At 41.2% G+C, this 27,364-nt stretch overlaps 2 protein-coding genes, 1 long non-coding RNA gene and 1 pseudogene across 8 annotated transcripts in view; 3 read left to right on the plus strand and 1 right to left on the minus strand.

The window, feature by feature from the left end:
• On the plus strand, positions 1–20,330 carry trmt44 (tRNA methyltransferase 44 homolog). 4 transcript variants are annotated; one of them, XM_088346900.1, is made up of 11 exons: positions 1–524; positions 2,572–2,689; positions 4,923–5,142; positions 5,227–5,295; positions 6,090–6,197; positions 8,623–8,694; positions 8,811–8,917; positions 8,978–9,161; positions 11,579–11,861; positions 14,670–14,786; positions 20,258–20,330. In XM_088346900.1, exons 1-11 carry the CDS (start codon positions 209–211, stop codon positions 20,299–20,301), a joined length of 1,638 nt encoding a protein of 545 aa, XP_088203026.1. In that variant the 5' UTR covers positions 1–208; the 3' UTR covers positions 20,302–20,330. The 4 variants fall into 4 exon arrangements, with proteins under 4 accessions (XP_088203026.1, XP_088203024.1, XP_088203023.1 ...); XM_088346898.1 differs by lacking the exon at positions 20,258–20,330 and adding an exon at positions 18,819–19,022; XM_088346897.1 differs by lacking the exon at positions 20,258–20,330 and adding an exon at positions 18,160–18,958.
• LOC148356647 (uncharacterized) lies at positions 2,099–20,846 on the minus strand. Of its 2 annotated transcripts, none has more exons than XR_015851970.1 (3): positions 20,237–20,846; positions 11,609–11,812; positions 2,099–2,631 (listed from the first exon to the last, which is right to left on the minus strand). It is a non-coding gene; the product is annotated as an uncharacterized LOC148356647 (long non-coding RNA). The 2 variants fall into 2 exon arrangements; XR_015851971.1 differs by lacking the exon at positions 2,099–2,631 and adding an exon at positions 11,032–11,510.
• On the plus strand, positions 15,959–16,104 carry LOC148356648 (5.8S ribosomal RNA; annotated as a pseudogene).
• LOC148356649 (F-box/WD repeat-containing protein 7-like) overlaps positions 20,312–27,364 on the plus strand; it is a 26,938-nt gene continuing 19,885 nt past the window's right edge. For both annotated transcript variants that reach the window (XM_088346901.1, XM_088346902.1), the window contains exons 1-3: positions 20,312–20,457; positions 24,624–24,706; positions 24,786–24,921. In XM_088346901.1, coding sequence (XP_088203027.1) covers positions 20,419–20,457; positions 24,624–24,706; positions 24,786–24,921 — 258 coding nt within the window. In that variant the 5' untranslated portion in view covers positions 20,312–20,418. The remainder of the gene's footprint in view (positions 20,458–24,623; positions 24,707–24,785; positions 24,922–27,364) is intronic.

A 27,364-nucleotide genomic window follows, 5' to 3' on the forward strand; every position in this document is an offset into this window, starting at 1 on the left:
CATCACAAGGCGACAACACAAACTTTTGAAAAACTACCCTAATGATTATTTGTTCAGTTTTATTATTATTTGCGATGAGTGATTCACTTTTAAAATTCTAAAATTTGTGTTTATTTTAGCGGACGCTTATATTATTTTAAAAAAGCAACCCTGACGCAATCTCGTTTCTGGTAAACGCGTGTACATGTAGTGTCGCAAAGGATCGAGGATGCCCAAACAGTTTGAGGTCAAATTCCCACCGGAATGTGAAAACCTTCCCGATGGTTTTTGGTCAGCCGTAGACGTTTGGATAAAGAAACCTCACGTTGTGAACAAGCGCTTGTGTGGGGTTCAGGAGACCGATAGTGTGGACGGCGATGAAAACGAAGCGTTGTGTTTACTGCCCCAAGATGTATTGGCCTGGCTCAGAGGCAGCGGCAGCGGTGGGTGCCATCACCAAACATGCCTGTCCTCTCATGTCAGGACGTTTATCCCCAAAATCAACATATATGGTACAAGAAAACAAAGAGACATCGTTGTTAAAGGTAAGTGGATGCGAGGTGAATTCATTCACAACCATCCATCCATTCATTATTTGCACCGCTTATCCTCGGTAGGGTCGCGGGGGTGTTGGAGCCCACCCCAGCTATCTTCGGGCAGTGGGCACACAGGGACAGACAATTCGCTCGCTCATTCACACCCAGGGGCAATTTGGACCGGCCAATTAACCTGAAATGCAAGTTTTTGGAATGTGGGAGGAAACCCATACAAGCACGGGGAGAACATACAAACTCCACACAGGAGGTTCATTCTGATGACCAACTGTGCAGCACACGCGCTAACCACTGCCCTCATTCCTGACCACTCATCTTTAATTTTCTGGTGTTCCTGCTAATCTCACGCGAGGGCTTCAACTAACGATTATTTTAATAGTTTACTCGTTACCAACTATTGAAACAATTATTCGAAAAATCAGATGATTGTTCCTTTTCTTCTTAAATTTGGCATAAAGTCGATTTAAAAGTGGTGCATGCAACTTAAATGATAAATGGTTTGCATTTATATAGCGCTTTTCAAGTCACTGAAGACCTCCTAAAGCGCTTTACAATGTGCTTCACACTTACCCATTCACACACACTCACACACCGATAGCGGCTGCTATTTGGGGCACACTTCCACATTTAATCCAGAGGAGTCTGGAATCGAACCTGCGATCTCTTGGTTTCAAGACACATGCTCTACTTCCTGAACTACTGGCTCACTGTATGTCAGCATACACCAGCCTATCACAGTCGTGCACACAGACAGTCACGCCCACCCAACAAACACACATTAAGCCCTCCGTAACCTGACCCGTGATAGCATTTGGTGTGTTTTGTCTGCTGCAGATAACAATGCACGATGAAAATCCGACACGTATCGAAACTGCAAAATGTACACCGTGAAATAGGGATTACTTTCTGTTTCCAGTTTGGAACTTCAAAATTATCTTTTTGCAGACGCCATCTTTTGGCTGAAACAATCAATGCAGATCCTTCTGTTGCCCGTGCAAGAGTGTGGAGTCCTTTGATTTGCTCGAATAAACTCTTCCTATTTATCTTTTTGGCATTTTAGTTGTCATTTAGACTGTATTTGAAACAGTCCCTTTCTTACTTTTACCATTTTCACCCTGGAATTAAAAAGAAAAACACGCATGTGATATCACTGTGTACCCCCAACTCCAGCCTCCGCATGTCATGGCTGGAAGACCAATGATAAAAATCAGATAAAAGAAGATAGGCATGGTGGACAAAAATAATATAAGGGCTCTTTGAACTCAGTTGAGGATTGGTCACACATACTTAATAAGTCAAGTCATTTTTATTTGTATAATAAAATCACAATCACAAAGAAAGAACATATTTAATTTTAAACTTTTTAAGGACACCTCAAACTACTTGTCCCACCTTTAATTATGTGAAAAAGGATAAAACATTTTAGAAAATGGGTACAATGATCATATACATCGTTAATGGAACACTCTGCATATTCGTACAAAATAATATGAAACAATCTAAAACCAATTAGGCGCAGCAGCACAGTTCTCCGTCAGTAAAGACATAAATGTATAGATAAACTAATAATACATTAAAATCAATTAAAGATGTTATTTTATCCCTTTAACCAAGAAGAGGCTCAGTTGAAGCAGTAACTTAAACAAATAGGATGTCCATTTGGTACATTCGGTGGTCAACTGCAATGTCTGCAACAAAAGTACTTAACGATTCTTAACAGTTTGAAATCAATTGGTTTTAACATATTAAAGACTGAAAATAAGAAAATAGCATTGTCTGAAATAACGTATGCCCGAACACCCGGGGCGTGCATCTTTTACGCCGGGCGTATGTGATATTGTCGGCTCTGTTGCGGTAATGTCCTCCACACTGGGCAGAGAGCAGCCAATGATTTTGTGGGCAGTGTTAAAAACTCTCTGTAGGGTTCCCTTGTCCCCCAGCTGTGCTTTCACTATACCCCACCCTGACGCCGTATGCCAGAATGTTTCCTAATGTGGCTTTTTTTTTTTGTCTTCATCTCGTTTTGTTTTTTTTGTAGACTTGGACAGACGACAGGTGACTTTTGTCCCCTTCGAGGAGGTCGTGGCGGGCCAAGCGTCTGTGAAAAAGGACAACATTTACTGCATTAAGCTCTGCCCGGTGGACTCTAGTCAATGGTGAGTGGCCATGTTTTTATTCGACTCAATTGCAGAAGGGTACTGGGCAGTGCGTTACTTAAAAACAGTAATAAGTGACAGTTACTAGTTACTTTATTTCAAAAGTAATTCAGTTTCCCTGGTTTGCACCCACCTTAAATACAGCATTAGTGTTTGTGAAATCACTGATTTATAATTATTATAATTGACAGTATAATAATGTTATATTAAATATATATTATATTAAAGATTAGATAATAATAATGTTATTCTTTGTTTTATAATTATTATTATTGTAATAGATCTACTAGCTAGCACCAGTAGCAGAAAATGTATGGTCTATAGTAGGCATTGGTAGCGAACACAATTCCCAGACATTTATATTACTTACACTGATTAAGACATTCGGCATTAAAGTAAATCGAAACCAGTTTTCCGAAATAACGTATCGGATATGAAAAGGTCACTCATTCCTAACGATGTCCTCGGTCTATTCAGCTCCTTTAATGATTTGCTGCCACAGGCTTCTACAGTGCTTTAAAAAGGCCGTTTCCTTCGGAATTGGGAAAAAAGGTCTTTCTTTAAAATTGCGATTTGTGCAGCTGTACACACAACAGCTGGGATGTTTTTTTTGTAAATTACGGCCCTAAAAATGCAACTCAACATTCAAATCTGCCTCGCTCCATTCCAACTCATACTACTATTCCTGCTGTTTTAGGTTAACAATCCGCATGCATCCTTTGGGGATTCAGTAATGGCTTAGACTGAGAAAAGGTCTGTAAGGTTAGCTCAAATAGGGTTTTCTTGCATGAAATTTGATAAATATCTTCATAAAAATGATACACAAATAGCACGTAGAGAAAATGTACCCAGCTTTTTGCACGATGGCCTTAAGCACTGTCCACAAGAAGGGAAATTGGGTACAAGAATAGTAAAACATTTTAGTAGTTGTACTTTTCTGACCATTGTACATAGTATTTTGTTTTGACCCACCCTGTTATATCAGTTAACGTCAGTAATTGAGACTGTAAATTTTCTGAAACCACACAGCCTTGGTCTGTTCTCATATGCCTGAAGTCTAATCTGTTTGATGATAGTTTAATTGTGATGAAAATTTCAACGTACCGGCTCAACTCTGGCGTTTGTTACACCCGTTTCATCTCAAAACCCAGATGATAAAGGTATTCCCCAATTCTAATAGATGCAAAATGTGAGGAAATAGTTCATGGTTTTTGCATAAAATCTATATATTCCAATTATGTTCAGAGATAATTCATTTTGAAGATAGTCTGTCTGGTCTTTTGAGTTCTTGAAGTGTGATGTCATGTGAGGAAGACCAGCACGCAAGCCAGTTTACCATATTGGATTACCTGTTAATTTGTTAAAGAGGTTATAAGTGTTTCATGGGAGGTTTTGGTAGATATTTGGGAGAATATTTAGGCGTTGTGTTGCAGATAGATGCATTATTAGTACAACAAAGGCGAGTAGCTAAAAAGGGGCTAACTGGCAAAAATAAGTCGCAAAGAGCTAACTAGAGCTAACCAGGACTGATTAACAAAAAGAGGCTGCAGCCCCGGCGGAAAAACACAAGCCAGCCAGGAGTTTACCAAAGAACATGACCAAATTTAACACCATGCAAGCCAGTGTGCACCAACCAGGAAACCCTCAGCAGCTATGCAGCTAATGAGGAGCTAGCTGGACAATATTATACTAACTTTGACACACTTGGCAAAATACTCAATTGAAAAGCAACAATTGCCTTCCTAAAAGGAGCAGAAGTCATAAAAGCAATGAACGTTGTAATAGTGACAGGTAAACTTACCGCCTACCACCTTTTGGAGATCAAAGCAGGCAACTCCGACAAAATTGTCACAAGGCCCCCAGAGAAAGGGTAGGCAAAATTAGAATTTCTCCAAGGAGAAATTAGCATTATGCTGTTCACTACAATCGTTGATTGTTTTGGAGCTGCCTCACATGTAGTGTTAATGGGATTTGCTTTTTGAAAATGTTGTGTTTCTTCAATAATATCACAGCTCGAGACGAAACAAGCCAGTTCGGTCAATTTTGAGTCGAAATTTCTTAAGTTCCCTGGGGTGTTGAATATTTTGCAACATATTTGCATAATTTTTGAGAGCAATACTACATGTTATGAGCCTAACTGAAAAAATAAATTTAGTGTTTGGGAATACCTTTTACAAACACGCGAAAAAAGACTTTATCTTCAGTAGTAACTGATTATGGTGACGAATGTTAGGGCTTTGGAGCTGCACGTGTACAGCGCGGAGGGGTGGTACTGCGACGGTGTGGCGTACCCCAAGCTGGCCTGGCTGGAGAGCGAGCTGCTGCCTAAATTGCTGCGTTGGGCCGTAGCGAGTAATAGCTGCCATTTCCCCAACACCTTGTCGCTGCTGCCCGTAGAGAAGTACAGTCTGGTGTACCAGCGGCTCAAAGACAAGTACAAGGCTATCGTCAAGGTAAGAGCAAACGCAAGAAGAAAAATGTTTTTAATTTTTAAGATATTTTCTCACACATTTCTTAGTATGGCTTGCCATTTGTAGGTGTGGCCCGAGGTGACTGATCCAGAGAAATTTGTTTACGAAGACGTCGCCATCGCCACCTATCTCCTGGTGAGTGCGGTCTTCTGTTTTTCCAGATCGAACATCAAAAAAATGATTCCATATAAGTTTGACACACTACTGACACCGCATCGAGAAACTTCCTTCTAATTTCACAGACGAAGATCATTAATGTTCTCCACACCCTTTCTAATAGTTCTTTTTTTTCCTTTAAGCAAATTTAGTAAGCCCTCGCTGTATGGCATAGGGAGAGAAAGTATTAGCAGAGCCGCAGACCTGGCCTACTGCTATGGCTAGGCTACGTAACAACTTTATCAGGGCCACCCCTGCCGAGCCTGTATCTCATCAATCCCAGTTCCATTACCGATTAAACGGATGACCTGGAGTGGGAGACTGCTAAATTTGTGACCCTTGTACTTTAATCATTACAAATACCTGGCTCAACCCAAGGATACCTGATGTTTCATCCAGCCGCTCTCTACATCGGTTTCTTCGTTTTTTGTGTGTTTTTTTTTATATATATACAAATAACCTAACTGTCAAATAATAATACACGAGGAGACTGTTGAACCGATCAGAATGCAGAACACAATGAGCGTTTCAAATCAGTGAAGTAGCGAAACTGCGAAAAGTAATCTACATTGTAGTGAGGGACTGCTGTATGATATTTTTATCAATAGGAATTCTGCCAACAACTAACATAGGTATGAATTGGCATCCATCGATTACTACTGTTTCGCAGATAAATGGCGTAACGTTATATGCTAAATGAGTCCACATTTAGGAGTTTACCCCAAAAATGATTTTAGAAAATTGGAATTGAGTGTTTGTTTTATTCTTTGTAGGTCCTTTGGTCAGAGGAGAGAGCGGAACTTGACACAGATGCCTGTCAGTCTTTCGTGGACCTGGGTTGCGGAAATGGACTTCTGGTGCACATCCTCACCAATGAAGGGGTAAGTGAGCCTTTTTTTTCTCTTAAATTTTCCGTTCTGACTTAAAATTCTCCAGTATCCATAGACGTTTCATTTCCAGAAATCCGTGACGGGGCGCATATTTCACACCTAGGCCTTCAGTAGTGCTACATCTGACTGAATCAAACCCTCAATAGCTATTTAATAGCTATAGAATATTTACTGCAGGTACAGCTGCGATACATATAAAAAACATAAATAATAACCTCACGAAATTGCAATATTTTGTAGGGATACATTTTACTCACCAAAAATCCTTTAGTCGTGCAAAAAATCCATCCTTTCTAACCTCAAGATTTCAATTGCTCTGTCGTACGGATCACACGAGAGTTTCATTTCCATCAAGAAGTTCTTTTATACTGCCATCGAAACTTATGCTGAAAGTCTAGACTTTCCTGTCATATTTCTGGCATAGGAATTTATTCGATTTTAGGCTGAAAATGGCCATTCGATAGAAGCAGTGGACACGGGGTGCGTTTTCTTCACCTTTCCATTGTGATACTTCCATTATCACCCCCTAGCCAGTCATAGTTTGTGAAACCGCTCACATTTTTCTAGGCCAGCTAGAAGGCCTTGGCCAACTCGAAATCTGATTCGCTAAACCAACTGCTTTACCGACTGCATTTTTTATGCCTCAGGGCCTGCAGAACTGATTGTGAAGGCCTCGGGGTAGATTTTGGCCCCTTGAAACAAGTAATAGCTGAAAAGTGATTGATTCAATGCTTGGATATGAAAGATAAGTGCAACCAGTGGAAAAATCAATGAAAGGAAGCTGACAGACAATTTAGAAATATATTTAGTATTCGTAGACACAATATAATTAACATCACATGATTCAGATATTTTTTAGGCTAGCGAAGAAGGCCTTGCAGGCCCTGACAGCTTGCCACTGCGTATTTGTATCTATCTATTTTAAAACACAAATTAGAAAATTACTTAAATACAGCATTTAACTTTGATATTTCGCTTAACTAAAATATTTATTTAGAGAAGAGTTGCACTCCATTGGGGAAAAAAATGGCATAGGAGCTTGACTATGAGAAAAAAGATTGGATACAGAGTCTGGAATCAGATACCTTGGCAATATATAAGGAAAAAAAGACGTATATGATTTTTCTAAATAAATATACGTGCAGACTTGTAAGGACTTGTCATCTGTAATTTGTTTCAAGATGAACCATTCCAGAACATTGTGTTTTTAGGCAAATACAACCCCTTTAAACATTTTGGGTTGCTGATTAATGGTTTAGGACTCAATTGACAATATCTTATTTTTTTCTGTTCTGACTTAACCTCAGAAAACAAGTATGGTAGGTAGTTACTCTACAACTTTGTTCTCATGAAATGTTTACATTTCTTTGTACAATGTGTAGGGATTTTTCTAGCTTTAATTTTAAAGATTGTTAGGATTGAAACAAATTATTCTTTACTGCAATCAGTAAATGAATATTCCTCTAGGTGTTAGTTGTTCTCCACCATAAATGTTTTTATTTCTCTGAAGGATGCTAGAATTTCCTACACTGATTAGAATTTAAATTACGTGGTTACTTGAGTTCTTTGAGTTCTGATATGAATTACTAATCCCAAGAAAATTAATTCAATGAACCAGGCTGATTGAGATAGTGCGCACACAATTTATTAACACAGAGAATTATTGATAGAAAAAAAGGAGGGGGGGAGGCGGCGGAGATTATGGGAGTTTTCCACCGCTGAAAGTTAGCAGCACAAAAAGAAAGTTTCCCGCTATAATGCTAGTCGATTTGGGGAGATTCCCTTGTACAGAAAAAAAGCTTATTCCCAAGAACCAGCAAACAGGGTGTTAAATCTAAAACTATCCTCTTACTTGTTGTTACGGAAAGATTTGGTCTCGTGCCCCGGATGGTCGCAACGTGTGGCCCACATGCTGAACTCAAGGCCGCAGAGCTAGCCCGCACGGCCGCGTCATGTGGCCGGCGTGCGATGAGTCATTCAGGTAGGTGAAAAAGAGGATGAGCTATCGATCAGCTCCTATTTTTGCATGGACCAGAGACGCTTGACTGGTCATGGTCTCAATATGAGACCACCAGGATTGGATGACGGTGTTTGAAGTTGCTTAACTTGTTAGAAAGCCAAAAAAGTGAAAAATTTGCGTAATGTTCTGTACTTGAGAATATCCCTCCAATCGACATAATTACGTACAGGGAGAATACATAGCCTTGGATGTTTTAATTACATTCAAAACTTCATGTTATCCGATTTCATTATGGTACATGGTGAATTAGTACGACTAGGAACTGTCCAAAAGTGGATGCAGTTGTACCATCCATTCTAAAGTTCTGAATTACTTGAAACAAAAAATGTGGGAGTCAATTTTGTGCTTGGCTCATTTGTTCTGCAAATGTTATTTTTTTATCTTTTATTTTTGCAGCACCCAGGAAAAGGCATTGATGTCCGCAAGCGCAAGATCTGGGACATGTACGGCCCTGAAACATTGCTGCAGGTGAGACAGAAAATCTTATTGATGGATTGATTGAAAAAGGATTTTCATACATATTGATCTATTCAGTGCAAGGTTTGGACAAAGAAGCCCGATATTTTAACTTCCTGAATTTTCAGGAGGAGGCGATAACTCCCAGTATGAACTTCCTATTCCCGGAGACGGATTGGCTGATTGGGAACCACTCGGACGAGCTCACGCCCTGGATCCCTGTTATCGCGGCCAGGTGAGGCGTTGAGCTTCCTCTTTGGAGAACGTTGTGCGATTAAGGTTCTGTGGTGTACAGGTCTTCCTACTCTTGCCGCTACTTCGTCCTCCCTTGTTGCTTCTACGACTTTTTTGGAAAATACCGGAGGCGGCAGAGCAAAACATCTCAGTACAGGGAGTACATCAACTTCATTGGGGAGGTGAGCCGGGTCAGTGGTTTCCACACGCTCGAGGACTGCCTCAGGATCCCGTCCACCAAACGGGTAAGCAGCAATAATCAAAATGAGGATAAAAAAATATGCGGAAGACTGTTTCGTTCTTACGTAAGCTGCAACTGACCGTAAGCCACAAATGCTCGGAGTGTGACATGAGATTTTTACCAAGAAAGCCTTTACACAGTTTCAAAGTTTGAACTCGTTCAATAGAAGGATGTTTCTCTCAAATGGGAAGAGCTGGCTGGTGCTAAGCAATTTTTGCCATCCATCCATCCATCCATTATCTGCACCGCTTATCCTCAGTAGGGTCACGGGGGTGCTGGAGCCCATCCTTGGGCAGTGGGCAGGGCACACAGGGACAGACAACACTCGCTCATTCAGACCTAGGGATACAATTTGGACGGGCCAATTAACCTGACATGCATGTTTTTGGAATGTGGGAGGAAACCGGAGTGCGTGGAGGAAACCCATGCTAGCACGGGGAGAACATGCAAACTCCACACAGGAGGTTCAATCTCATGACTTTAGAACTGTGCTGCACACGCGCTAACCACTGCTCCGCCGTGCTGCTCACTGAGTACTGTATCTTAAACACTTGTTTCCAAGAAAGCTTTTTGTGAAATGGCTTTCTGTAAAAGGATGCATTTTAGGGATAACTTCTGTGCTATTTTTGTTGCATTTGTGAGGGATCAAGAGGTCGCAGGTTCGATTCCCGGCTCCTCCGTGTTATATGTCGAAGTGTCCTTGGGCAAGACACTGAATCCCTAATGCCCCCGATAGCAGGTAGTTGCCTTGCATGGCTGACGCTGCTATCGGTCAGTTAGTTTTAAAAGGGAAAAGTGTGAAGCACATTGTAAAGCGCTTTTGGAGGTCTTCATTGACCTGAAAAGCGCTATATAAATGCAGACCATTTACATTTACACTTACATTGTAATACCTTCAATATCTAAACAATGCCACCCATAAATACAAAGTCACTTTTTTGCAGCACAGGCGACGTGTACAATTGAGATTTGCTGCTGTAATAAAAAATTAGTTGTAAGTGTGCAAATTTTGTGAAAAAAATCAAAGGCATGTTTAGCTTTCAGCTTGCAGTGTTTGAAAGACATTATGTGTACTCTAAATTTGGCAACAAAATCATTTTTCCCCAGTAATTAAGAATGTAGTGTTGTTGGCCTGGAAAGGGATGGGTGCCACCAGGCTGTACTTGCCTAAAATCTACTACAGGAAGTTGTGTCCCTATAACCCTAGTGGTTAAGGGAACCACAACCAACCATCAGTATTGTCACATACACGTACAAAGCAGGATGAAGCTTTACACTGAAAAACAGTGGTCATATCAGGAGGCTTCTCCTTTTGATAACCATGGAAACCAGTACTATCAATTTAATGTGGGGAAGCACCCCAAAAAACCGCCTGGAGAGGAACGGGCGCCACAGGAATTGGTGCCCCTGCTACCTAGGTAGTTAAGAGAAGCGTGAAATTATATATATTTTGTTTAGTTAAACTTCCTGTGGATATTTGGACTCCATACAAATGCTTTACACGATCCATAAATTGGTATTGTTATATAAGCCGCATGGTGAGAACCCTAATTTATGGACTATGACCCGCCCCTGATTATAAACTGGGGCAGCACGGCGGTTCAGTGGTTAGCACGTCTGCGGGACAGTTCTGAGGCCATGAGGTCAAACCTTCCTGTGTGGAGTTTGCATGTTCTCCCCATGCTTGTGTGGGTTTCCTCCGGGCACTCCTCCCACATTTCAAAAACATGCATGTCAGGTTAATTGGCCGGTCTAAATTGTCCCTAGGTGTGAATGAGCAAGTGTGTGCCCTGCAACTGGCTGGCAACCAGTTCAGGGTGTCCCCTGCCCACTGCCCGAAGATGGCTGGGATGGGCTCCAGCACCCCCGCGACCCTACTGACGATAAGCGGTGCAGATGATGGATGGATGATTATAGGCTGCACCCAAATAAATCCAAAATAAATATGTTTTTTAACCCGCACCTGACTATAAGTTGCATGTGCCCACTCTGTAACATGAGATATTTACAAGTCCAGTACTAGTTCGGGCCGCCTGGTTTCGTTACCCCTGAAGGCTTTTGTTTGACTTTTTCATTGCTCCAGTCCTTCCCACCCCCGTTTCCAGTGTTTGACCATTGATTGATGTGAAGTTCACGCGCAGCAGTTTTGTATCCGTCTTTATCAGCCCGCTCGATTGCTTTTAACTTGAAAGCGGCATCCTTTTGGCATTTTCCATGAAGGTGTGTTATTTCTAATTTAATTTATGTACAAATCGCTTCTTCTTCTATCACGTTGATTGGCTGTTGTAACTTGCGTCTTCCTGTCTCACTCTTAACTTCTCTGCTCAAGGGACCCTGGCCATATTCCCCATCTCTGCATGAGCAAAAATATGGTAAAAATGCCTGTTTTTGTCTGACTTTTTAAAAATTGTTGATCTGCAGGTGTGCCTTCTTGGAAAAAGACGAACGTACCAAGCAAGCGAAGAAACCCGAGTGGAGAACGAGCGAGCAAGTTACATCCAGAATCGCGGTGCCATGCCTGAAGACGACAGGAGTCCGGGAGATGGCTGGGGGTCAGGTTTCCGCCCCAGAGAGCGAACAGAAGTCGTGCGCAATTGCATGGCGCTCTCTCGAGACCTGGTGGACGGCGTGGTGCTCTGCGTGGCTGAAGCCCTCCTAGGAATGGAAGACAATAGACAGTCCTCAGGGGACTGGAAGCAAGGAGGTAAAATTACCATGATATAGCACCTACAGAGCTGTGAAAAAGGGGATGGGGCGGAGTCCCCCCACAGAACCAAGTTAAAAATTACAGATACATCTCTCTGAGTTAAAAACTGTATGCTAACTCATAATGCAAACAACTCTATGCAACCGGTTCTCTACCATCATCTTCTAGATCCATCACTACTCTCGCAATTGCCTTGGGAATTGTCTAGTTTCATTTATTATGGCACAAAAAATCAAAACCTATCTGGGCCTATGTGAAAAAGTAGTTCTACACACCAGAATTCATTATTCCGTCCATCACAGCAGTTGTCCTGGTCCTGAGGCAGCAAAGCAGCAGGCTTAACTGCTGGCTTCATGTTTTTTGGGTGAAAAGCTGTGCCATTTTTACACCAGATGTAACGGGCTGTCGACCTTCCAAAAGATTCTTGACTCATCAGTCCACAAAATGTTTTTTTTTTTTTTTTTTTTTTTTTTTTTTCCAAAAGTTTTGAGGATAATCAAGATGCTTTTGGGCAAATGTGAGAAGACTATGTTCTTTTGCGACAGTGGTGGTTTTCGCTCGGGAACTCACTAATGGATGCCATTTCTGACCAGAGTCTTTCGTATAGTGAAGTCATGAAGACTGACCTTAACTGAGGCCAGCGAGGCTTGCAGTTCCTCAGATGTTTTTTCAGGTTCTTCTGTAACCTCCTGGATGAACCGTCGTCGCACTTTTGGAGTAGTCTTAGTTGGTTAACCACTCCTGAGAAGGTTTGCCACTGTTCCCAGTTTTGTGTATATGTGGATAATGGCTTTGACAGTGGTTCGCTGGAGCCCAACAGCCTTGAAAATGGCTTTGTGACTTTTTCAACCACTTTTTTTTCTAATTTCGGGAGATTTTGTTGCCTACTTCACTTTGTCTAACAGTTTAAATTTAAATGATTTCACGATTTAACACTGGTTGTGGAAATCATTTTTGGCCAAGGCCTGTGGAAATTAACTCTGCTTTGACAACGATTAATTTGTGATTTACAGAAGGTTCTAAGTTTGATGAGTGGGCATTATTTGAATAACGAGCAGAGTCTAAATTAACTTGAATAAAAGCCAACAATTTAATATACCAGTGACAACATTTGAAATAGATTTTAATGAAACAAAAACTCTTATTATGGTGTTACATGAGAAATTCTAAATTTGGTTTGTATTTGTTTACTAACCCTGTTTTTTTTTCTATTTCAGTTTAATGACCAATCATCTTCTCTGATATCAGTTGATTAAACTATTATTATTACAAAATGTATCAGTATGCACACCAATGGGATTTTACAATCAACCTATATCTGTTCTACGGACAGAATTTCAAATCACAGAATAAAACACCTCAAATTTCAATTACAATTGAAAAGAATGACAAGGACGTTTGTCAAATGAGCCAAGAAAACACATTCCGGGGAATCCCGAATCCACGGGTATGTGCTACGAGCACACGTTGATTCTCAAAGTTCAGCAGTCCACAGTTAAGAGTAAATGATTTATCAATTTCCTACTGCATCTTGGATGTGGGGGTCTATGATGAATCAGATCTTTGTTAGATCCCTGGTCTGGTTAGCTCCCCACTCGGATAACCATAATCCAAGGAATCAATGAAAACTCCCACGAGGGAAAAGAAACCTGGAGTTTGAAAAATGCCACCAAAGGGAATGTATTCCCAGCCTGTGTTGGTTACAATCATTTGTAAATGTAGACGGAAAATTGGCAAGTCAAGTAACGATATAAAATAAACGGAGACAAAAATGAAAAGGTGATCTCAAATTTGATTTAAATGTTATAATCTGTTATCATTAGCTATGTTATCTTGTTTCTTGTTGTCCGTTGTGAATCACACCGTCTCCAAGTGGAGTCAAAATGAAGAAAAGGAGAGATTTGGTTTTCCAATTTCTATTGATGGTCACAGGTTAGGCCTGTCGTCTACGCTGGCGAGCTCGTTCTGCCCGCAGCGAATTTCGGAGCAGACCGTGTATCCGCCTCGCCCCGGAAATATGTACAAAAGCAGAGAAGTTTTGACAGAGAGGGAGACGTTGTTTATTGATATTCGTCAGCGTTCAAAACAGCATTCTCATTCGTCTAAGAGACAATCGGCTTTCTTATACCCTCCGGAGCAAAAACATCACGTCAGAAATATCACGTGTTGCTTAGTGCGTCCTCTCCCGATGACGCGCTTGTTTTTCTCAAAGTGCATGCTTCCAGGAATTGACAGTGTTCCTCTCAGAATCGACCCATCTCAGCCAAGTCGCCGTGACCCAGCCAAGTTCCTGACAGCTTCGCTGACATTTAAACTCGGGAGAAACAAGCCTGGAATTTCCTGTCTAAACAAATGTGTCGTCATTATGTTGATAAGCTCCGACATCCACAACACGAGCAATGACAAAATACGTGCGATCGGTTCTTGCGATGATGTGTACAATGTGTTTTTGTTCCCAAAACTTTATTGAAACAAGGGCAATTCATTTTTTTGCTAATTCAAATCATGTATTTCATTTGCTAATTTACTTATTTACTACGATGTGTTACCTATCAAATTTTTTGGGGAAAAATTTTTAAAAGGCCATCCTCGTTGATTAAACTTGCTCATCAAGAATTTGAAATTTGCTTCACAGAAAAGTCAAAACTCTCGACTCAAATAAATAGAAATACAGCAGAAATTGTCCACAAAAAAAAGAAGACTTGAATCTGGTTTGGTCCATTTTCTCTTATTAATTTATTTCCTACTAGCTTTTTAACGGGGTTTACATCGAGGCCTCAAATTTCTGGTGATTACTGCTTTCAGGTAGTTTAGGTGTGGGCGAGGTGGCGGCACTGTTGAGTCAGGACACACTCAAAGAGCTCAAGAACGAATGCGGCGGCTTGAAGACTCTGCTCAAGAACAACCACCAAGTTTTTCAAGGTACACCCAAATCGCGTCGCATCCTATAAAATCTCATTTGCCGGTGTCTAAAATTCACAACAACATAGAGTACAGCGCTACCTTTACCTACAAATGTCTCTCCATAAGAAAGTTTCAGGTTCCGGAGTAACTGAACGGGAAAATGTTGCCTCTAGTTTCAAAGGCGTTTCAGGATACAAAGTCAGAAATTAAGTACAGCACGTGCTTTAATTAGCTGCTCCAATAGTTTCCAGAACGTAACCAAAAATGGGCTTTCAGCTAAAATCTACATGGCAACCCAACGCATATGCGGGCTCCCAGCATGCGGACTACCAGCATGCTCTTTGTGTCACCGTCACAGTTCAGAAAATAGGAGGATAGCAATCATTCAGCCTAAATTAAAGACACTCGTTACTACTGGAAAAAGTGTTGACATGTCAGGCTATCGCTACGTCTGCCTCGCGCATTTCTGACGGATTGTGAAAAGCCGGCAAAAGCAGACGTCATTGGATGAGTTTTTCAAGAAATGTGAGGCAAAAAGGTAAATGAATATTTTGATTATTGTCTTTTCTTAGTTTTTTTACATAATGTGCCTCTCGTTTTATGTATATTTTGCGGTTATCTTATTTTAACATTCATTTTTCATGTTCTGATGCTCTTTTGATTTATTAAATACACTCTACTTTTGCGGGCCTTGGAACAGATAAGCGCATTTACAGTGGGACCTCGCTACTTCGCGGTTCAACGTTCGCGGTTTGTAATGGTTTAAAAAAAAAAAAAATGTTTTTTTTTTTGAAGGGGCGTCGCTACTTTGCAGATTTTCACTTTTTGCGGCCGACGACCCTAGCACGGCGCGCCTTTCTCGTTTCCCGGCGCGCAATTTCAATGCGGCTTCCGCTTCACCGCCCCCCCCCTAACCCCACAGGTCCCCCCAGCTACCCCTTTCCCCCCGCGGCCGCCGTCGAGGGCCGTGTAGCGCCATGTAGAGCCATCGCGGCCCGGGCGGGAGACGCCGGCCTCTGCGCCGAGCGCCCGACCCGCTCGGCTTGTCGCGCCCGAAAGTACCCGCGCCGGGGGTTAGGGGCTCGCTCGCGGGAGCAACCGAACGGCACCCGCGGTGCGGCGCAAGTGTAAGCCCTGTCGTGAATTTGTCTCCGATCGTCCCGGGCGGACGTAAAATCGCCCAGCTGTACGACTCTTAGCGGTGGATCACTCGGCTCGTGCGTCGATGAAGAACGCAGCTAGCTGCGAGAACTAATGTGATTTGCAGCTGCGATTGGCTGGCAACCAGTTCAGGGTGTCCCCTGCCCACTACCCGGAGATGGCTGGGATGGGCTCCAGCCCCCCCGCGACCCTAATCATGATGAGCGGTGCAGATAATGAGATGAGATTTTATTTATTTATTGAAGGGGCGTCGCTACTTCGCAGATTTTCACCTTTTGCGGGTGGTTTTGGTCCCCATTAACTGCGATAACCGAGGTCTCACTTTACATTCAAAATGCGTCTCTACTTACGTAGTTTTCAGGTTACAAAACTACTCCCAGAACAAATTAAATTCGTAAGTAGAGGCACCACTTTATTACATCAGTTATCGCGGTGAAATGTGGAAATCTGAAAAGAAGCAACAACCCTTTATAAAAGCGCCCAAGAGTCCATTTTACCCTACCAACTTAAAGTATACAACTGTAACAAACTAAAGTTCTACTAATAAAAAAACAAAACACAGAATTGTAGTTGAATGAATGGAATTATTTGTGTATTATACAAAAGTACAACAATATTGAAGGGCTTCTCCTTTTAGTGTAAGAAAAACGGTCAAGAGCGCTGCACTTTAGCTCCGGGTATCCTTGGATTGAGACAGGTCTCTGCGATGATCAAAATACAACCATCCTGAATGTAGCAGTTTCCTAAAAGTTTTAGCTTCAGGTCATCAGTTTCATATATTTGGAGTTGGTGAGAAATAGGTTTGTGAGAGTTGCTACATAGCCAAGCCGTGGTAGGCCGAACCCGCCGCGCCGCTATTGATTTCTTTCCCGATGCCGCCTCAGTCTCATGCCGAACCAGATAATAATCCATTGAGCACCTGCTGGGATTATTTTTCTTTCTTTGCCCTCTTGTAACTTTTATCATAAGTCAGTTGAATTGATGAATTTATTTTCAATGTAACAAGGTGCTTCGCAGTTTGTTTTGGGTGGGCACATAGACTTGTGCGCCCGCCTGACCCTACTGGTTGACTGACAGCCTACACCAGCCTATCACAGTCAAGCCCATATAACACACACACACACACACATATACTCAAACAACCAGCCCCAATGATAGCATTTGCTGTATGCTGTCTTCTGCAGATTACAATTCACAATGACAATAAAGACAACTCAATTCAAATTTTGGGAAGCAGTGAACCAGCGATAACCGAAGCGCAAAGTAGGGAGGTGTCTTTGAGTTTCAGTATCTTTGTTTTTTTTTTTCAGTGGAAGGAGGAATGGTGCGCATCCGAGACTGGCGAGATGGGAAACCCTGCAGGACGCGAGGCAAGGGGAAAGCAAAAGTGTCCCCCGACGCTCTGAAAACCAGCCTCTGCTGGTTTGACCGCCACCACCCTCAGGGTTGCCCCCTGCAGGCCGAAAGGTGTACCTTCGCTCATGGACCGGAAGAGTTGCGAGCGTCCACCAGAACTTTGAAAAACAGGACAAACGGCGCCTTCAAATTTGAATTGAGAAACTGAGACTTTTACAGTAGTGTTAAAAGTTACGATTTCAGCTTTTTGCAACATTTTCATACATTTATGGAGCAAATGCAGAAGGGTTTGGGTAAAAAAAATTATTTTCATTTTAATGAATGATGTTGAATATTCTTGCCAAACAAAAGTTTAGTATGATTTCATTTATTTGACTTTTTGAATGGAACCGTTTACTGTTATTGGCAAGTAGCTTTTCCTTTGTGGCTTTTTCATGCTATGCAGACGCTGCCCTACTTACAAATGAGGTTCTTGACGATCGTTCGTAAGTTGAATTTGTAAGTTGCTTCAGTGCTATATTTTGTATGTTTAAGGCTTGTATAAGTAACTGACACAAAAAATCCATGAAATAATATGCTCTATAAAGTGAAGTTTAACTTACTTTTGGGAGATGGGCTTCAAGAGTTAGGCGACTTCCTCCTCCGTGGCAGAAAAAAAGCGATCCGACCATTTTCAAAACCGCATCAATCTTTCTTATTCCAGTTTAATTTCAAAAGAAACTGCTCGCCTCTTCTTTACACTTTACCAACCATATTAAATGAATGCATGAGATATTAAACAATAAAAATGTCAAAGTTCTTAGCATGCTGGAAATACAGTATAGAATGTTTACACACAAGTTTTTGTGAAAAATTCCTCGGTGTTGTGTCGTAGGTGGATGCAGTAATAATGCAACAAAAGGCGAACAGCCAAAAAAGGACCAACAGGCCAAAATAAAACAAATGGAGAGCTATCAACTGGGAGTTAACTGGGACCAATCAACAAAAGGCCGCCTTAGCTTCAGGGGAAAGAATGCGAACCCGGCCGACTGACCAAACTGCGAACCAACAATGAAAAGCGGCAATAGCTGTGGCGATAAACACGAAGTTTGCCGGCAATTAACCAACGGACACTGCAAAACCGGTTCTAATGCCAGGATAGCCAGCCAAACAATCCAGCCAACGAGTGCCAACCGGAAGCGGACAAAATAGGAAACCCTCAGCAGGACCGACGTTAACGAGGAGCTAGCCAAACTAAATTATAACATCTGCAGTGGTCACTCTGTGGCAAAAAACACGAAAGAAAAGCCACGATTGCCTATCGAAAAGTAGGCAAAGAAGGCACACATGCTATAACAGGGACCGGTAAACTTACTTTTGGAGGTCAAGGCACGCAACTCCGACCAAACGGTCATAAGGCCCCTAGCGACAGGGTCAGCAAAGTTCCAAGAAAAAATAAACGGTATGAAATCGCTGTTCACTATAATTTCTATTTTGCTGCTCACATGTTGTGTTAATAGGATTCGCCACATTGAAATTGTTTTCTTCCCCCAGTGACATCACAGCTTTACAGGAAACAAGCCAGACGGGATCATTTTGAGACTAGATTTCTGGAGTGCTCGAGCAAGTGGAATATTTGTGCAATTACACTACGTATTTTGTGCCTAATTGAAAGAAAATTCTGTTTGGAAATACAGTATACCTAACCTGTCAAGCTCCAGGGCCCCATGCCCTTACAAACTGTCGTATTTTCCCTTATAAAATACAAAATAATCTTACACCATATTTTTTTCCCAAACGTGTTTATTTATGTAGTTAAACATGTTATATTGTACATGTGTTTCGTTATATCATATATATTGTTGATTAACATTTTGTTTTGAGATATGAGTTGCTCGACATGAGGTTTATTACAAAAAAAGTTCAAAAATGAAGTCGCTTGGATGTTCACTGTAGAAGGAAAAAAATACATGCAATTATAATTAAGTAGAATAATACATTTTCTTATTCAAATTATGAATTTATTTTCTGCATTAAATTATTGCTGGTTACATACTGATTAAAGGGATCTCCACAAACCTGTCTTTTTTTCATTTTCTCCTTTTATACTTCCTTTTTTTCTTACCTCCTTCTACAACATAATAATTTGTAATAGATTGCATCAAAGCAAGTGAGCCGTTTGAGAGCCGGCTCTCTCTAATGAGTTTAGCCGAAAAAGCCTGTTATCTAAAAAGAGACGGACTTCCGTTCACTACATAACTACCAAATGAAATCCGAGGCGGCAGATGCACGCGCACAGTAGCATCAAACCGCTCGCTTCGTTTGCAACGGAAAAAAACGATATCGAGATAGAGACTACCGCAGCGAACTCGTTTGACTTGATTGATCTGCCGTTTTGTGATAGTCTGTGTATACCGGATGGTACCCATCATTGACAAATTTGCGTTTTTCCGTACAGATTTCCTTGTACGTCGTACTCGTCTTAAAATGCATAATGAACGTACTTTGTACGGCAAAAACGTACAGGATGACCAGGGTTGGATAGGGTTACTTTAACTTGATTACTTTCAATTACTTTTGGATTACTCCAATACCAAATATGCTAATAAAAGACAAAAGAAACTAAATATGACTAAAATTATGACTCACATCACGTGGTAAGCTTTCTCTCCTGGCTTTGATCTCTCTGATCTCCGGCAAAACTAACATACAATGCGACAGAAACAAAATGAAAATAAATCCAAACAGCTTGCCAACATCATTTTTGCCGTTCCATGTATTCCGTTACTCCCCAAGCCTGCACAAAATTTAGTAATTTTATTCATATTTAGTTTATTTTGTCTTTTATTAGCATATTTGGTATTGGAGTAATCCAAAAGTAATTGAAAGTAATCCAGTTAAAGTAACCCTACACAACCCTGAGGATGACAGATATGCTAATTGGAAGAAAATTCTGTACGGAAATACACTACCTTTCGTAAGCTCTGTTGCAGGGAAACACCACCATCTGCAGGATAGAAAGTTAAATGCACCCTGAAAGCAAAATGGAATAGACGGGGGCGCGCTGGTGCAGCCAACTTCTGCGTGGTCGTGAGCGCGCACGCGAGACGAGACCAGGGATTCTTCAGCATCGGTGGCTTTCAGCGGTGCGGCCATGGGCTTCTACGGGACCTTGAAGCTCATATTCTCCAAGGTGAGTTCGCGAGGGGGAATCTTTTCCACCCAAAAGACTCGAAACGAGCGTGCTTTCGCAATGACGAGGCGATTCGAGCTGCGCGTGCGCGTTGTCCACTGCGGCTCCGGGAAGAAGAGAACGTGAGAGAGCGATGATTCAGAACAGAACCGCCAAAAACACTATAAACATAAAAAACAGTATGACATCTTAGAAAGGTTGTGGTCCCAAGTCGTGGGATTATTATTGCTTATCTCGGAAAGGCTTTCTTGCAAACGATTTTTTTTTAGCTCGGATGAGGGCCGGGGAGCGTTAACGGTTAATATGCTCGATTGCATTCTTATCAGCAATACCTGGTAATAAATAAACTGCGACCAGATATTCAGCATTTAAGATTCCAGTTGACAACACGAATTTGTAAAAATGTCGTTTCCCGGTCACTTGGTGAAAGTCAGTGAAGGAGCTGGGAGCCAATCGAGGCTTCAAAATACTTGATTGGCTGGCGATGGATGCTTCCGTTCAGAATCTCTGCTAACTTAGTGCACTTGACGTCTTGCTGCTGCATTGGGAATTGTTTTCTCCCGATAATAATACTCTACAGTTCAAATCTAGTGGTTCAGAATTTGACGACAGATCCTCATACTTGTGGGGGGGGCAATACTAGGAAATTTGGGGTATTGATCCAAATAAATACAAGGTAGTATCGGTCGATATTGTTCCGATACTGATGCTATTTTGGGGGGAAATGTCATGATCATTGAATAATTGGACCCCCTCCCTACCTCCATTAACTTAGTTCATAATGAAAAGAAACACCACACAGAGATTTTAGGCACTAAAAATGTTTTCGTTTGTTGGTTAAAAAACGAAATTGCAAAGTTTAACCAAATAAAAATATTTGTATTAAACCAGGGGTGTCAAACTCATTTTAACTCGGGGGGCCACACGATAGAACAAACTCTGTCGGGGGCCGGACTATTAGATTAAAGAGAAAGAAAAAGAGAGATAAAGAAATAAGAGAAAGAGGGAGGGAAAAGGAGAGAGGGCGGGACAAAGAAAGAAAAAGAGAGAGAGGGAGAGAGCGTGAGAAACGAAAGATAAAAAGTTGTGAGAGAGGGGGAAAAGAAAGGGAGAGGAAGAAAGAAATCCAAAGAGAAATAGAAAGACAGAAGGAGAGAAAAGAAAGCACGAAGTGTATGAAGAGAGAAAGACAAAAGAGAGAAAAGGAAAAAAGGATGTTAGAGCAAAAGAAGTTAAAAAGACACAGAGAGAGAAAAAGACAAAAAACAACAAAGGAGGTGAAAAAGAGACATAGAGAGTGAAAGACAGAGAGTGGGAGAAAAAGGGTGGAAAAGAGAGAGAGTGAGAGAAAGAAAGAAATACAAGTACAGTGTCTTTGTTCAAGGTACCTGGCTTTGGCGACATCAAGTTGACATATTTCAACCTGCAGCTTGTTTTTCTCTTGCACTTCTCTGAGTGTTGTCTCACGGGCCAGATTCAATCCATTAGCAGGCCTGATCTGGCCCGCGGGCCGCCTGTTTGACACCCGTGTATTAAACAGTTTCAGAGCAAATGCGTAGAAAAGCGAGCGAGTCAAACCAACAAAAAAATGGCAGTATAACAAAATTTAAATACTGTAAAACAATTTCAACTAGAGAACTAAAATAGCTTTCATTGCGCAATATCTTTAAAATAAAGTCAGTAATACAAATAAGGTGTCAATTGTCTTTTATTTGCTCTGTTTCCATACTGTTATTCAAGAACAGCAACATGTTTACGTTTTTGGTAGTAGCGCATTACTCTCTGCAGGGTGAGTTATCATATGTTAATGTAATTTTTTTGTGTTGCCACAGTGGCAGACAACCTTACCACCAAAAAAAAACTGGGTTTTGTCCTTTCCTTTAATTGAAAAAGTCCACACCAGGCTGCGCTTTCCTTTTACCTGTCATTTTTAGCTTGTAGTAGGGGTGGGCACATTGATTTGGCCTGTTTCTTCTGCCTGCCAGGCACTATGCAGAATCTGGTCAGATAGGCAGAATTGCTAAAAGTGGCCTGTCAGTCTTGCAGTCAGGCATACCATTTAGAGAGCTGCTAAGGGTGCTCTGTAAGCGGGCAAAGGGCCGTGCTGTCTACTTGTAGAATCAGCGCTGTGAGGGAATTGTTGAAGGAGTGACTTATTGACCCCAGGACGATAGTAAACAAATTATTGATTTGGGTTGATACTATCAAGACGACTTAAAAATGATTTCTGTGAAGGTTTTAGAAAGCATTGAGGATAACTGAGGGGAAGCTTAAAATAACAAGAGAAGACACTGACAGATTTTGAACTTGCAAGGAGGACTGGGTGAGAAGCCTTCATTTAGGAAAGTCCAGCCTAAGCCCTCTTTTTTTACACATCCTGGGTTACAAAACTAGATCAGTCCTAAACGATGTATAAATAAAGCAGCAACATGATTGGCCAATAGCGACAATGATGCAATAGTCAAGACAACGAACATCATTGTGCGATAATAGTCAAAATAACAAATCGGCATCCTATAAAATCTCATTTTGCCAGCGTCCAATATTGAAAACAGAATAAACGTATCACATTCTCGCATAATAAATTTAATTTCTGTGTGAAGTATTATAAAACATACGTCAACAAATAAAGCAAATAAGATCCAGCAAGCAGCAGCAAAATAAAGTGTTATGTGCTTATTCATTCAAATTTTCAGAAATGAGTTAGTTTTGCAATTTAAAAAATAGTTAAAAACAACTGGCCAAATAGTATAGCAAAAATAATAGCAACAACAGTTATGGATAAAAAAAAAAAAAGAAACAAAATGGTGATGTCCTCTCTGCTTTCTACCGATTGTCTCTGGTCATGAATGAACTGGATTATGATTGTGCTTAGTGTGATGCTGCCTGGGTGCCTGGGACCAACACGATGTCAATGGTTTCACAAAGACTTTTTGTACTCAAGTAGCACAGCTGGGAAGATCTCCATAGATATCCATCAATCACCTTTTCCAATTCTTAAACAGACAAGTTTCTTTTGTTGAATATGACAGTAGGGAGAATATCTCCATGAGGAGAACATCAGCGCCCTCGTACTTTGTACCATAAATTTATTCAGTTATATTTAGGAATGCTTCTTTTGTAATGCAACACAACAATGTCTGTATACTTCATCATTAATACATTTGTAAGAAACTGGATGGTATATTTTTCCCATGCATTACCGAGGTAAAGGAGTCTTTCTTGGCAGATACTTAGAATCAAATCAATTAATCATCTTATTCTGCTAGGCCAGCATCCATTTTCGGATTTCCAAATTGTGGGTCAGCTTCCTTTCATCGTTTCTCCCCTGGTTGAGGCTTCCAGAAGTGCCCACTATATTTAAGCCTTTAACCAATCACATTTCAGCCATTAGTTGTTGCTAGGCTCAGAAATCTACCTAGAGGCCTTCACAAAAATCCTGAAGGCTGTGTCTGATAAAATGAGTCCTCGAAAAAGCTAATGGTTTAGCTAAATTCTGAAATGGCATCTGAGAGCCTGCTAGAGGGCCTTGAGAACATCACCGGTTTCATAAAGTATGATTGGCTAGGGACGGTAATCCACCAAAGCAACAGCCATTAAATGTGAAAAAAACAAGCTGTACAAGGAAATATATTGTGTTGATTTAATAGCAAAGGGTCAGACAACTCTGAAGTGAGCAGGTGGAACAAGGTTCTCTTTGTCACTTTCAGAGGTATGATCTAAAGCCCAAGTATACCCAAACGGTATATTCGGGTCAGGCTAAGCTTTTCTCAACCACTCGTCATTGTTTCTCTTTATCTCTTTTCATACAGTCTTGTTTTCACTCAGATTCAGTAACAAAAGACAGGCTTTACGTGTTGTGTGTCCATGTGGCGCGGGGCCTTAGCGCCCCCACCCCTGTTCTCCCGCCGTCCATGTTGCTGGCTACCCGAGCAGTCAGACCCAAAGATCTGGGCGCACGGCGGGGGCCGGCCAAAACCAACTCTCCTCCCGAGTCCTCACAAATAAAACGGGCAATTTCAGTTCAAAGAGCGAGCATATAGAGCTGGTTCGTTCGCGAAAGACTAGTTCAGACTGGAGCTGAAGGCTTAGGTGTGAAATCCACAGCCTGCCAGTGATGAATAGGAAATTAAAACTCGTGCTTATTTTAATGTCCTCCTTTTCAGGTGAAGCGGAAGCTGGACCACGGTCCTGATGGTCGTCCGTTTTCCACAGGAAAGAAGCAATGTAGGGGTGATGCTTATTTCAGGTACGCTTGGACATTCTGCTGGCCAACGCGGATTTCCATCCCACCTTCCTTATTCCTTTTCCCCCCTTGCCACCTGCAGCTCCCCCAGGACCATTCAGAGCCCGCCCACCACTTTTGGGGAACTCCGGCTGGCCAATGGACATTCGGCTCAGCGGCGGCGCGTCACTTCGGGACCGCCCCCACGCGGTCTCCAAGACTGGCTCCACACCTTTCAGGTACTGCCCTCATTTTCAGTTATCCTTGAGGAACAACACAGAGACTCCTGGTTGATGATTTTTTTTAAAGAGACAGTGTGGAATATTCGACCACTCAATGTCGGATGGTGTAGAGTAGTGGTCCCCAACCTTTTCGGTATGTCTGCTAATATTCTAGCGGCCTGGACCAATAATAGCATTAGTAATTATAACATAATAATGATACGCCTAAATACACTGTGTAATCACTATACCTCAAGGCTCTCAACTGATCTGATTTCAGGACATCAAATTCCAGTATAACAACAAGCTGCAGCCCAAATCAAGAAAAAAATCCACTTTTCAAATGTATCGAACAAAAGGCACTTTAAAGCAAAGAAAGTAGATCATATACACGATCCATCCATTATCTGCACTGCTTATCCTCAGTAGGGTCGTGGGGGTGCTGGAGCCCATCCCAGCAATCTTCGGGCAGAGGGCAGGGGACACCCTGAACTGGTTGCAGGCCAGTCGCAGGGCACACAGGGACAGACTACTCATTCGCTCATACACTCCCAGGGACAATTTGGACCGGCCAATTAACCTGACAAGCATGTTCTTGGAATGTAACATCCAGTGAGTGCCTGGAGGAAATCCACGCAGGTACAGGGAGAACATGCAAACTCCACACAGGGGGTTTGATCTCATGACCTCAGAACTGCACCGCTGTGCTGCCCCAGATTATATACACTTTTTTCAAAAACCAAAACCAAATGACCAGCAAACCAAAACAACTTCAAGTACCATTTATACTTTCATATAAGCCTGCATCGTATTTAAGCAACCCCGTAAAACTCCTTCATAATAGCCAGATACTGAAATAAATTTAAAAGACGAATTAAGCATGTACCTAAATATTGATAATTATTTAATTATGCAGTTGATAAAGATTAAATATACTGGTAAAACTCTAAAAATATGACATTGTAAAACATTTACAGTACTGTACCTTCCAGCAGTGCTTTAATGGCAGACACTCGTACGCCAGTTCGCATTAATTTTCTTCTTCTACTCAAATGCAGTTGTCACTGTTTTCCTCTTTTCTTTCCCTTGATCACTAACTTTTATAGGACCCATTATTATTAGTAGCAAAGAGAAATAAAACCAATATAATCACAATAAAATGAGACATAGTCCCTCTCAAACCTGCCGATTGACTGAACAGGAAGAGATCGAGCAGGGCTTTACCGCCATCTACTGTTAAGGAGTGTAATTTACTCAGTTTTTTTTTGTGTCTTTAGCAAAATTTTCCTGAGGAAACTGACTGCGGCCCACTAAAAACAGGTCCTCGATCCGCTTTTGGGTCCCGACCCACCTAATTGAGTAACACAGATAGACATAGGAAAACGCTTTAGAGGTTATCCCACTATTTTTACTTTCGGTACCATGTTGTTGAATAGGTTTGGCCATGATTAGAATCCTTTATTGACAAAGTAAAACAAAGTAAATACCAAAATAAATGTACATTTTCATGCATACACCACCATTTGCCACCGCGACTTCCTGCATGCTAAGTTTCATAATAAACTCCCATTTTATTCTCTTATTCTTATCTTATTCTTATGTTCAAGTACTATTTGAATATATTTTTAGTAATCAGGTATATCAATATATATCTTATTACTATTTAGGGTTAACTTGGATGATTTTCGGGGGGCCAGTAAAGGATTAATTGGATTTTTATTATTTCTAATGGAGAAAATTTGTGAGAGACACAAGAAATTCTAGACCGAGGAACTATATCATCTTATTTAGACGGGTCACTGCATTGTAAACCGTCAAATGTTCTGCTTCTTATGTGTATTTTTTATACAGGCACCAAAATATGAGTTTTCCAATATCTACCAAATATTTTTCAAAGTGACAATCTGATTAATAATTTCATTTTTTGCTTTGACAAATATCAAAACTGACCTTGAAACACCTTTAAATCTTTAGGCCCCACTTTAAGTGAATAGACATTTTGGTGACCTGAGTATGGTGAGTTTAAAGTTTAGCAGACACTCAAAATAACGAAAGAAACCAATGGATTTTAAGCCTGCACAGAGAACATGGGCGAGAGCCCAGAGAAATTCCAACCTGTTCTAATAGCCCTCCCCTGAACTATTTCTCTTTAATAAATTCTCCTAGGTTACAATAACAGATCCACTCCACATGGTGTGCTATCAAAGAGGAGCAAGATGTTTGGCTGAAAGTTGAAAATGATGTAAATAGTTCCCAATACAGATCTGCCCTACTTACAAACGAGATAGTTGATAAGTTGAATTTGTTCGTAAGTTGCTTCAGTGATATATTTTGTATGTATAAGGCTTGTATAAATAATCTGTATTGTTTTGTACTAAAAACAAAACATTTCATAAAATAATACGCTCTATAAAGATAAATAAAGTGAAGTTTAACTTACTTTTGGGGGATGGGCTTCAAC

This window comes from Urocampus carinirostris, chromosome 11, assembly GCF_059441175.1.
Source record: "Urocampus carinirostris isolate Australia breed hairy pipefish chromosome 11, RoL_Ucar_1.0, whole genome shotgun sequence".
Taxonomy (NCBI): domain Eukaryota; kingdom Metazoa; phylum Chordata; class Actinopteri; order Syngnathiformes; family Syngnathidae; genus Urocampus; species Urocampus carinirostris.